We start from the raw sequence: 11686 nt of genomic DNA, 5'->3' as shown, positions 1-11686 counted from the left end.
CAGCCAGGGAGGCAGGAATGACTGATCCTGTCAAAAAGATGTTATTTAGTGAGGACTAAAACTAATTTGGGAGCAGCTGTGAGGGTGGGGCAGTGTCTGGAGCAGACAAAGGCAGACCCAGCCCCTCACTGCTGACGTTGACCAATCCAGTTCCGCCTTCCCCATAAAATATCCGGGAATTTGCTGGGAAGGACTCGTGGGGAGGACACTGGTGTGGCAGCAGTGGCACCTTGGGCTCCGAACTCACGGCTCTCAGCTGGAGTGGCATCCTTGGAGTATCCTTAGAGCATTTCCCTGGATAAAGAGAGGGCAGGAATTGCCTCCCGCCTGCACGGACCTGGGGGTGTGCAGAGTGTGGCCCTTCATTCAGAGACCTCATTAACTTAATTCACTGTAATTTACTCTTTCGTGTAATTGGGCCAATTGACTTTCATTTCTTCCAAATGAAGAGCGAGCCTGGTCACATTTTCTGCTTTCTGTGATTAGTAATAAACTCCAAACCCTCCCAGCTTTACTCGGGGAGAACTCATTCACTCCATGCAAACGTGGAGCCAGTGGATGTCCCCTTAATTAGGTGTTTATGCTCATTTTGGTGCGCTCTGGTTGAGCCTCCTGAGCTGGGAGCTCCATGTAAAAAACCCTTTTATATTTTTATGTATTATTTTATTTTATTTATTATTTTATTTATATTTTATATTCCAGCTGTTGGCTGGAATATTCTTTATTCTCACCTACGGTCTGCACTGGGATCATTGATCTATTTCAGGGTTTCATTTGAATCTGACCCGGTGTTTGCTCGCCTTGGGTGTTTATTCTTTCATCCTGGGCTATTCTTCTTCTGAGGATTTGCTGAAAGATTTGCACATTAAGCCTCTTTATTTAGGCTTGATTAAATAGGAGCCTTTCTAAAGGTCTTCATTTCAGCCAGGTTTCCCAATGCTGCCTTTAATAAATGGAAAATAATTCTGGGTTATTCCTAGAGAATTCTATTTATTTATTTTTTTACTTACTTATTTCCCTATGCATCAGCCTGGTTTAAGCTCAGCTTTATTGTCTTTAGTGCTGCGCTCATTTGTGGCTGGAGCAGCAACAGGTTTGTACAAGAGGATAAAAAACTCAGCTCTTCTACTGACACGGGGACAACTCCAAAATCGGGAGGGATCCAGGACTTTTTCCAACATAAAAGGTTTAGGGAAGACCCTGAGGGGCTGGAGCGTGTCCAGGGAAGGGAACGGAGCTGGGGAAGGGTTTGCAGCACCAGGAGCGGCTGAGGGAGCTGGGAAAGGGGCTCAGCCTGGAGAAAAGGAGGCTCCAGAGGGAATTTTCCTCTCTGGAATTCCCAGACAGGAGGAGGCAGCCAGGTGGGATCAGGATTTCTCCCAGGGAACAGGGACAGGGTGAGAGGGAACAGCCTTAAATTATGCCAGGGGAGGTTCAGGTTGGATATTGGGAACAGTTCCTGCCTGGAAAGGGCTGTCCAGCCCTGGCACAGCTGCCCAGGGCAGGGATGGAGTCCCCATCCCTGGAGGGATTGAAAATCCCTATGGAAGTGGCACCTGGGGACACAGCTCAGTGCTGGCCTCGGCGGTGCTGGGGGATGGTTGGACTCGATGATCTTAAGGATCTTTTCCAACCTCAGCAATTCCATGATTCTCCCATTTTATATCAGTCAAATGCTTCCTGATTGGGGTTGCAGGTCAATTAACTTTGAAGAACACGTAAGTTTCCTAAAATCCGGGGAGAGAAAATCAAATTCACCTATTTTTACTGAGATTCTTTCACTTCTGGCCTGGCAATAAAACAGCTTGGAGTTGGGAAGGGGAAGTTGTGGTGGGATGAACCCGTGTGAGGACGCTCCGACCTCCAGAGGAAGAGAGCGCCAACTGTGAGGCAGAGGCTGAATAATGATATTTTCTGTTCTTCAGCAGTGCCAGAATCAATTTCCTTGCCCACAGGCTGTATTTGGGTCAGGAGGATGCCTCCCCATCTGGGAGACAATGCCTCTCTTTCATGTAACCCTCCTTTAGCTCCACTCCCAGGCATTCCCTGGCTTCCAGGGCTCTGGGAACACCAGGTCTGCTCCCAGAACCCCCGACACGCTCGTGAGCACGGCCTTCTCCTGGCAGTTGTTTGTTGCCATCTCCACAGAACCCGTGGAGCTCTCTGGAATGACTTCCCTGAGCTCCTCGCGTGGGAGGATGCCCTGTTGCAGCAGCCCCGGGCACAATGAGCCCTCAGTGTTGAGATTTGGGGCTGCTTTGCTCGGGCTCAGGGCACGGAGGATGAACGAACGTCAAACTGCAGCGATCCGGAGTCGTGAAACTTTGTGTTGTGAGGGAACTGTGCCAGCACTTTGTAAAAAGCATGGAAAGGGATTTTTGGGATAGTCAGGAGAGGGAGGAGCGGATAACAGGGGCACTGTCTCTGCACAGACACTGCTGCCCCTTTCCCACTGCCAGCGGCGTCTGGGATGCGGCGAGATTCCCTCAGAGCAGCCAGCCGTGGGGGAGGCTTTGTGTCCTCCTCCTGCCCAGGTGTCCTCTCAGCAGCTCTTTCCTGAGGGAAAAACTCCGAGCTCCAACATTCCTGGGGGTGCCTGACACCGCCCCAGGTGATGGAATCACAAACTGCTGACACTTGCCAGGGATTTCACCTTCCGGAGCTGATTGGATCCACGAGCCCCTCTCCTCTTCCTCTCAGCCTCCTGCCTGCTCAGGTCTGGGGTGCGCCCTCCTCCCTTCCTCCTCCTGCAGAGCAGAACGCAAAAATATCAATAAATGCTGTGCAGTTCCTTCCCTGGGGTTGATAAAACCCAAATCCTTTGGGATATTGGCACCCAAAAAGACGTGGGTTGAGAGAACACACTTTCATCTCGCACCTGGGGCAGCCCCAAAGAGCACAATCAGCTACCAGCGCTCGGGGGAAAGTGGGAACTCGGTATTTTTTTAAGTTATGACAAATTCTGGCACTCAAACACAAGCTCAGGACTCAGTGATTTAAGCTAAGTGCACCTAAGATGTTACAGCACCTTCGGGAAATTCACAGAAAAGAAGCTGAGCTAAATCAATTTGAGAGGTTTCGGTGAAGTCTGTGTTACCTGAAGTGCAAAAAAGGCTGGGGGCTGCCTCTAACAAGGTGTTTATTCAATGTTTTTATAGCCAAATAATTCTATGTATCTATTTCTATATGTATGAGTATAAAAATGCGTGATTTTTGGTATTATATTCAGCTGTTCTTAAATTCAACACAATTAACTGGCAGAACAGGAATATTCCAGAGTGTGAGAATGAAGTGAACTGCACTGGAATATGGCCGGCTGCCACGTTTTTTCCGATATCAGCAGTAAAATCCAGACTCTGAGGCAGTGCTTTTTAAGCACTCAGGCAGGTTCACGATCCGGAGGTGTTCATTCCACATTCAAATTCCGTGATACGGAATCTGGGAAGTGAAAGCAGCAGCTCTGAGTGGTTCTCCCGGTGTCTCTGGGCTCCATGCTAAAAAAGGCACAGTTGGAATACAAAAATCATGGGTATAAAGGGTGGAAATAGACTCTAAAAGCAACTTTTATCCTGTGAAAAGCCAGGATCACACCACATAACACACACACAACACCAGCACGTGGCCAGTATTCCCTCATCCCAGTCCAGGAGCATGAAGTCAAATCCAGCATTATTTCAAGTGGGAAATTGAGGAAAACTGCCACCTCTTTATAAAATCAAACAGTCAAGGGAGAAAATCCGACCCAAAATATTCCAGCTGGGAAGGAATTGGTCATTTTGGTGGACCTGGCAGTGTCCAGGTTATGGTTGGACTCAGCCATCTTAAAGGTGTTTTCCATCCTGAATGACGCTGTGACCTTTGGGTAGAGGGCAGCCCTGGCCTGGTGGCTGTAAATAAAGATATTATTGTAAATTGAGGTATCTGCTGCCGTGTTCTGGTGTCTGAATCGTGGTGTCAGCTCACCCCCAGAACCCCAGCTCCGGGTCAGGAAAATGGAAGGAGTGAGGATGAGGAAAAAGGCGTCAGAGCCAGGATGAGGACAGCAGGTCTCTCGCTCCCAGTGCTGAACTCGGTGTTTCTCGCCTCGTTTTCCTCCCTTAAGGAATTTTTTTTTAATTCCCACACACCCACCAGGCACGGAGTGCTGGGCTGGCTATTCAGGAGCACGAAAAGGGGGAGACGAGCGTCGGGATCCGGGAGGACGGGGACGCTCCGAGTCCTTCTCACGCGAGCGAGCCCCTCTTTGTCAGGAGCGGGGGCCGCTGACAGAACAATTACTGCAAGTAATTATTTTCTCGTTGGGTAAACACTCCAGGACAATATGCAACTGTTTTTTAGAGCCAGCCTGTGGCCGTAAATTACCCAAGGCTGGGGAGGGGGGACAGAACTTGCATTTTGGCCGAGCTGTTGTCGTGAGAAGTAGCAGGGCCCTGTCTTGAGGCACAAGGCCGCGGTCTTGGCGGGGCTCCAGCGCTCGGATAGAATCGGAATTCATTATTCATGATCAAGTGGGAGGCAAATCTTTTGATTTATTGGCAACGAGCTGCACAAACAGCAGATGCCTTCCAGCAGAGCCGTGCATGCAGGGCCTGACAGAAACGCCCTCCTGGGCCTTTGTAGGCAGATCAGAGCCCCACAGGAAAATTTCCTAACTCGACTCCACGCTTTAGATAAAAATCTTTCACTTCCCCTTTGCAATATTTCTTTGTGCCCAGGGAGGCAAATCCCTCCTTGCTGATCTCTGGGAATGTTTCGGGGTTTTTTTTGTCTGTAACAAAAAGCTGCTTGGACAATTCAGGCAGAAAACAAACCAGACCTACCAGAAATCATCGCCGTGATAAATTACAACGCCGATAGTCACAGCTATAATTCTATTGAGGGATTTTGATAACCCCTTCCAGGCAATTTGTAATTCAACCCTGTCTGTATCTCTTCTCTATCACCTCACCACTCCCTTGGCTGCACATCTGCTCATTGCTGTTCTTAATTTCACTGCTCAGAGACTGCTGAGCTTTTCCCACACTGTCCCAGCTAAACCCAAAACCTCCCAGTGAACTTACTGGGGGATCTCTGTCCCACCTCCCTCATGCTGCAGGGGGGTTTTCACTGAGCTCCTGGGCACAGATTTGGGGTACAAGCTCCTGCCTTTCTGAGCAAACGGCAAAGAAATCCAGCAGAAGCGAAAAACAGGTTTCAATTATCATCCAGACTGCAAATGAACCCCATTTTTTGGGCACTCCTCAGCTGTGGCCAAGTGTTATTGTTCTCCTCAGTGAGCCCTGGCCAGGCCAAACCCTCGCCCAGCTGCTGTCTGGAAATGTATTGATCTGTTTTTCAAAGCTAAAGAGCCAATTTTGGCCTCACAGCCTGCAGAATATATTTTGTGTTTCCACTTACAGGACTCCCTTTGTCTCCACTGCACTGCGTAATTGAGAATTGACTGCAGCTCCTTCTGCTTGCCATGTTTCCCCTTTTTTTTTTTTGGCTAAACAAGGATGAGTTCTCTGCTAGGAATTCCCAGCAGTGTTGTTTCGGTGCTGCTGTGGAAGGGAGAAGGCAGCTGATGACTCAAAAGCCCAACAAAGGAACAGATGAAAACTCTTCGTCATCGCAGATGACAGGAAGCGACTTTTTACACAGTGAGCAGTGTTGAACTAAAAGAGGAGAGACTTAGAAGAAGATTAGGAAGAAATTATTTTCTGTGAGGGTGGGGAGGCCCTGGCACAGGTTGGCCAGAGAATTTGTGGCTGCCCCTGGATCCCTGGAAATGTCCAAGGTTAGGTTGGATGGAGCTTGGAGTAGCCAGGGATAGTGGAAGGTGTCAGGGTTGAAACTGGATGATCTTTAATGTCTCTCTCCACCCAGACGGCTCTGGAATTCCATGAACTCTGCCGTTTAAATGTCAAAATTTCACCGTGATACGATGAGCAGCAAAGTCCTCCTCTCCCTTTGGATCAGAAAACAACTGCAGAGCAAGGTCAAGCTCCGAGGAGATTTTAACCTGCCCAGGAGTTACGAAAAACTTGTTTTTTGTGGATTACCTCTTAAATGCCGCAAAATTCAACCTGGGATTAGGCAGATTGATTTGGATTCAAGGTAGCAGCCAGCGACTCGTCTCACGCATTGCTTTGATGGTGGCGTCAGGTATTCCTTTGATGTGATCCTGTTTATTCACGAGGAATTCTCCCCAGCTCCGGTTTTCCTCAGCACTCAAATGGGAAAAAATGGTTTGTGGGGTCAGGGATTTCCAGTCGAGGTGCTGGGCTTGAAGAATCTCTCCCCAGTCCTTTTCTCTCCACCACCCCTTTGAGTTTCTGCGAGTTCTGCCACGTCCTCTCCCACACGTTCACGTCCTGGAGGAAACCCTCATTGCCATTCCTTCCCACGTGCACTCCGGCTGCAGCAAAACCCATTTCCTCTCCCAGATTCCCTTTGGCAAACCCTGGGAAATCGCTTCTATTGTTCCAGGATCTCGTTTTACACCGATTTCACTCCTCCTGACATCCATTTTACATGAGGGGCGGTTGTTTTGCCCTTGAGCTCCAGGAATGCGGCTCATCCGAAGGAGAACTGCACCTGACAGCGCCGGCGGGGCTGGAGATTTTTATCTTGGGATTCTGTTCTGCCTTCCAAGCTGAGCCCTGGTCAGGCAGGGTCTGCCTGCGTGGAGGTGGATCCTGCACAGCATTCCTGGGAGTCTCCAAACCATGGCTTGGTGTCCCAGAGGGACACCGGGACCATGGTTTTGTTTTCCTGCCACCCCCACCAAAGCCTGAGGGACGCTCGAGGTGGTGTCTCCCTGCTCCAGGGATCCAACTGAAGAGCTGAATTCCCCATCCCTTGGCAGCTGCCTGGAAGTAAAGGGTGGAGAGCACAACCCAGAGCCTCAGTGGGAGGATTTTTGGGAAGGGACAGCAAAGTGTCCTTGGAAAAGAAGCACCAGAACATCATTGTGGGAGTGGGAGGCTGGATCAGCACCTGAAACGTGGCACCTGCGCTGCTGAATAATCACTACAGATGTGCCTGAGCACCAGCAATTACCTCCAGCTTAAGTGATATTAAAGGCAGATCCTCGATAAACAAGCAGATCTCACAGAATTCCTCTCCCTCCTCGCAATAATCCTCTGTAATTGCGGATAAATGGCAGATTTGCAGGAACGCTCGGCATTAAAAAGTTCTCCACAAATAGAGAGAGGCTGGGATCTCACTCAGGAGAGGCAAACGGGGAGGGTATTTATTATTTACTGTTTCCTTATTTCAGGGGAGTTGTTTCCACCTGGTTCTCAGCTGCATCCACAGCTCAGCGCTGGGACAGGCGACTTCTAAACCTTTCAGCCGAGGCTTGTCCCACTTTTTCATGGCACAGGAGAATCCTAAACCTCACAGAAACGGCACAAGAGAATCCTAAACCTCACAGAAACCTTCAAGAGCTGCCATACAAAACCATTGAGCGCGGCTGGAAAATAACATCAGGACGTTCATTTGCAACGAGGAGGCATTCAGTGAAAATATTCAGCGAAAAGCCTCCAAGAACTCAACCCAAAAGTGGTGTTAGAGTTGGGAAAAACATCCCACAGAAAGAGGGTGAGGTGGAAACTGGGAAGCTCTTTGATGTAGTGCAACATCCAAGGACCAGGGGACGCGGATTAAAACGTGATTCATAAAAGGCTTTTTGCTCAGGCGCTTGGGAGCTCTGGGGAACAGCCCGGAGGAGCGCTGGGTCCGGCAGGGTTACTCACGTTGGGAAAGAGCTCCGAGAGCGCTTGGCCAAACAATCCCTGGCTGGGGTAATTCCTGAGCTGATTGTTCCCGGGCACAGGGATAAGCTTGGCTCTGCTGGATATTGACTTAAACACAGCCCAGGTGCTTTCGTTGTGGCTCTGTTGGTTCCCGAGGATTTTTGTTGGCACGGCGGAGAGGAATCTCCTGCTCCCGGCACGTTCGGAGTGGTGAGTCCGTGGATTCCCACAGGGACCAGGGAATGGTCACGAGGATCCATGACCTGTTTGCTAGGCTTGGATTAATGACAGCGTCACCCTTTCCACATCAGCTGGGCTGAGGTGACCCCTGGGAAGTGTCAGAGGTGGCATTTCCAGGGATTCACACAAGAAAAGGGGGAACTCTTCCCACAGGTCACTCCCACACCCTTCCTGAGCTTGTCAATGCACAGAAAATTCACCTTGGATCTAAGATTGGGAAAATCTCCGGTGCCAGAGGTGATGAAAGGAAACATGGGGCAGTTCTAACACAGATCCATGTGCAAAACTCTGCTTTGGGAGGGAAATGCCTTTCTTTAGCCAGTGGATAATCCTGGCAGCCCAGGAAGTGACGGATCCAGGCAGTGCAGACACAAATACCATTCATCACTTCCATGCTCCGACATCCTCGTACACCTGCCCTGCAATTCGATCATCCCGGCCTCCTCTCAGCCAGGAGATCCTCCCACTGATAGAATTATATTCCATCACAATTAATTCATTCTTCCTGTGCCGTGCAAAACCCACACATTCCTCCCAGCCTGGCAGCTTTATTTAAAAACTCTCCAACAACCCCTTGTCCTAATTCCTCTCATTCCAGCTCTGTAACATCCCCCAGGAGTTCCCGCCTGACAAGTGGCGCTGAAAGGACACAAAGCAGCGCCAGCTGCAGCTACAACTGGACCAAAACCGATCCAAAAAAGGCCAAAAGAGCGGGAAACTGGCTTTGCAACCAGGCAGCTGGATGGGCAGAGTGAGCCTGAGGAGGACATGGAAAACCTTGTGCCACAGGGAAAGGAAAAGAGGTGAAGCTCTTACGCCTGCCTGGCCTGCTCGATGGGGTCGTAGTTGTCCAGGTAGTTGTACCGGATGGTGTCCGTGGGATTCCTGTCGGATGAACGCCAAGGAGGGAGCTCCTTTTTCCCCCTGGTTGTCCCCCGTCCTGCCACAGAAAGTTTCCTCTCTGGGACGTTGCTTTTTACTGGTTGCACATCGATAACTATGAACTCGTCCTTGGAAGGTGTCTGATAAGAGATTAGAGCAAGGAAACAAGTTTGAGCCTATGATGCAAATTAGGTTGGCTTAAATTTAGGGTTAAAATAATTGGGAATTAACTCAAAATTGGTCTCTGCAGGCTCCATTATGGTGAGCGGACAGAAAGAGGCACCTTGGCGGTGCTTTTCATCACCCAGGTCCTACAATCCATATTCAAGTGAGCCGAGCTGCTGTTGAGATGGATCAGCTTCTCTCTGTCAGCTACAGAGAGTCTGTGGGGGACTTCACTTTAAATTAAAGGGCTGAGCTTTGAATTCAGGGCAGGAGGATCCCAAAAAGATAAAGAGGCAGGGGGGGCTGAGAGCCAGACCCGACCCCAGATTTGCCCCTGGGCACAGACGCCCGTGGAGGCGGTGGATCCGTACCTTGGGCCTGGTGACGCGCAGCTCCCTCACCATCTCGATGTAGTGCTTTTTCCAGACGCCCTGCTCAAAGGGGGTCGGGCAGAAGTTGATGAACCACCCGAAACGCAGGCACTTCAGCATCCACAGCTGATCCAGCTCCGACAGGTACTTCCAGTGCCAGCTCACCTGTGAATTCCCAGCCAGTTGGAAACCTTGGGGTTTAAAGCATCCAAGATTTCGGCTACGGATTTCTGGGCTGGGGAGGTAATTCCCACATGTGCGTAAACAATTCTTCTGCACTGTTAATGCTCCTCTTGAACCTTTGATCAAACCATTTAAACCTTTCAAGGCCTTCCTGGTGTGGGGCCCTTCCAACTTGGGATATTCTGTGATTCTAAGTAATTTTCTAACCTCTTTTCTCCCTGCCCGAGCATGGATAGTTTGAGTCGCATCCTCATGAAATGCTGGAGAAAGTTACTAAAGCAAGGCTTAGCCAAGCCGAGATTATGATATAGTCTTAAATTACATGGAATATTACGTTAGTGCAGCAATAATGTCACTGATAGCTGAACTTATTAATTTAAAACTGCTGCGGGCAGCATCTCACAGCATTTTATGGCATGCAGACAGATTTTTGGAGTCTTAACCACTGTGCTCCAAAGCACATCTGTAATTTTCTGCTTCTCCACATCCAACACTTGATCCTCAGGCATTTTAAAGGATCTGTTTTCCTTGAAGGATCAAGTGTTGTTCTTCGCAAAAGCACAAGCCAGAATTTCTCAGAGAATTAAGGACTCTGCTCACGGTGCAAGGTGTTTTAGAGGAATGTGATTTTCAGGAAGTACCAGGCTTCCTTTCTGGGAATAATCACTCTTGAAAATGCCACATTTAAAACGCTTTAGAACGGAGCATCTAAAATTACTCTTCACTTCTGTGAATCTTGGCCAATCTGGCTTAATTTAGGATCTGAGGAGCGAGCCTTTGGCACAGAAGATCTTTTGTCTTCACCAAAAATCAATGTTTTCCCTTTTTTTTTTTTTTAAAGGACTTTAACCTGGTTTTCTGAACCCCGGGCAGGTGTTGGCTTTTTCACCTGTGCACATCGACAGAGGCTCCGTGGGTCCAGGAAGGAAAAGATGTACAAGGACAGGACTCGAGGGAGCCTCGTGGTAAAATCGACGGCCTCGGTGGGGACTCGGGCCTGGAGCTGCTTGGCACAGAATTTCTGCTGGGACAGGGAGCAGCGTTCCAGCAGGTCCACCAGGATCCTCCTCCTCTGGCCATCTGTCCACTTTTCAAACTGGGGAAAAAAAAAAAAAAAAAAGGAGTTTCAGGTGCAGAAAAACCGGAGATTCAGCTTCTTAAAATAAAATGAGGCGAGGGAAAGTGCACAAGCAGCAGCTTCTGGTGACTCATTCGGAGGGAGCAGAGCGCCGGGAACAAATGGAGAGGCTACGTGAAAAGAAACTCTGGAGCCACGTAAGGATTCCTGATCCTCAAAGCATCCAGGATGGCCTAAGCCAGGACTCACTCATGCTCTTTGCTGCTGGGACCAGCTCCGAGAGGTGGCTTCCCTCACGGAAAGGAGGAGGCTCAGCTGCGTGGTTACAGGAGCAGGCCCCAAAGAGGAGCTCACTGCTGCTTCCTTCTCCCCCCTGACACTTTCCCCCGCCGCCGCGACCTCGGCGTGCCGCACAAGTTGTAAAGTATTTTTCCTCACAATCCCACTGCACAGGGGAGAAATCCCCGCTTTGAGCAGCGGAGCAGAGGGAAACCAAACGAGCTCGTGAGGGGAAAAATCTGCGGCGGTGGCGGCAGCAGCAGAGTCACAAAGGTTTTCCACAGCTTTTCCATGCTTCTGGCAGGTAACCTAGAGAGGAGGATTGAATCCGTGTGGGAGGAACCAAGCGCTCAGGTAACCAGGGATGGCTTTGCCACCGCGGCGTCGGCGCAGAGCTGAGTCAACAGGGTGGGAGTGACGGTGTCGTGAGGGGAAAAATCTGCGGCGGTGGCGGCAGCAGCAGAGTCACAAAGGTTTTCCACAGCTTTTCCATGCTTCTGGCAGGTAACCTAGAGAGGAGGATTGAATCCGTGTGGGAGGAACCAAGCGCTCAGGTAACCAGGGATGGCTTTGCCACCGCGGCGTCGGCGCAGAGCTGAGTCAACAGGGTGGGAGTGACGGTGGCGCTGGCTGGGCTTTCACTCGTGGGGACACTGGCGATGGCAAGGGCCCTGTCAGCAGCCATCTCCTGCCAGGAGAACGGCCTCATCCCACAGTCGCTTCCCCCCCGCGCCCCACCACCAGCGCCC

At 50.1% G+C, this 11686-nt stretch overlaps 1 protein-coding gene across 2 annotated transcripts in view; it reads right to left on the bottom strand.

Moving 5' to 3' along the window:
- FBXO16 (F-box protein 16) overlaps window positions 1–11686 on the bottom strand; it is a 30599-nt gene that overhangs the window by 5412 nt on the left and 13501 nt on the right. Inside the window, exons 4-7 of one of the 2 annotated variants that reach the window (XM_017730866.1) lie at window positions 10470–10676; window positions 9398–9562; window positions 8796–9001; window positions 2654–2747 (exon numbers count right to left, since the gene is read on the bottom strand). In XM_017730866.1, coding sequence (XP_017586355.1) covers window positions 2654–2747; window positions 8796–9001; window positions 9398–9562; window positions 10470–10676 — 672 coding nt within the window. Of the gene's footprint in view, window positions 1–2641; window positions 2748–8795; window positions 9002–9397; window positions 9563–10469; window positions 10677–11686 lie in introns of both variants that reach the window. The other variant, XM_008631045.2, reaches the window with a different exon arrangement.

The sequence above is a fragment of the Corvus brachyrhynchos genome, unplaced genomic scaffold, assembly GCF_000691975.1.
Source record: "Corvus brachyrhynchos isolate BGI_N302 unplaced genomic scaffold, ASM69197v1 scaffold203, whole genome shotgun sequence".
Taxonomy (NCBI): domain Eukaryota; kingdom Metazoa; phylum Chordata; class Aves; order Passeriformes; family Corvidae; genus Corvus; species Corvus brachyrhynchos.
Note: the sequence above shows the minus strand (reverse complement) of the source record. Positions and strands in the feature narration are given on the sequence as shown.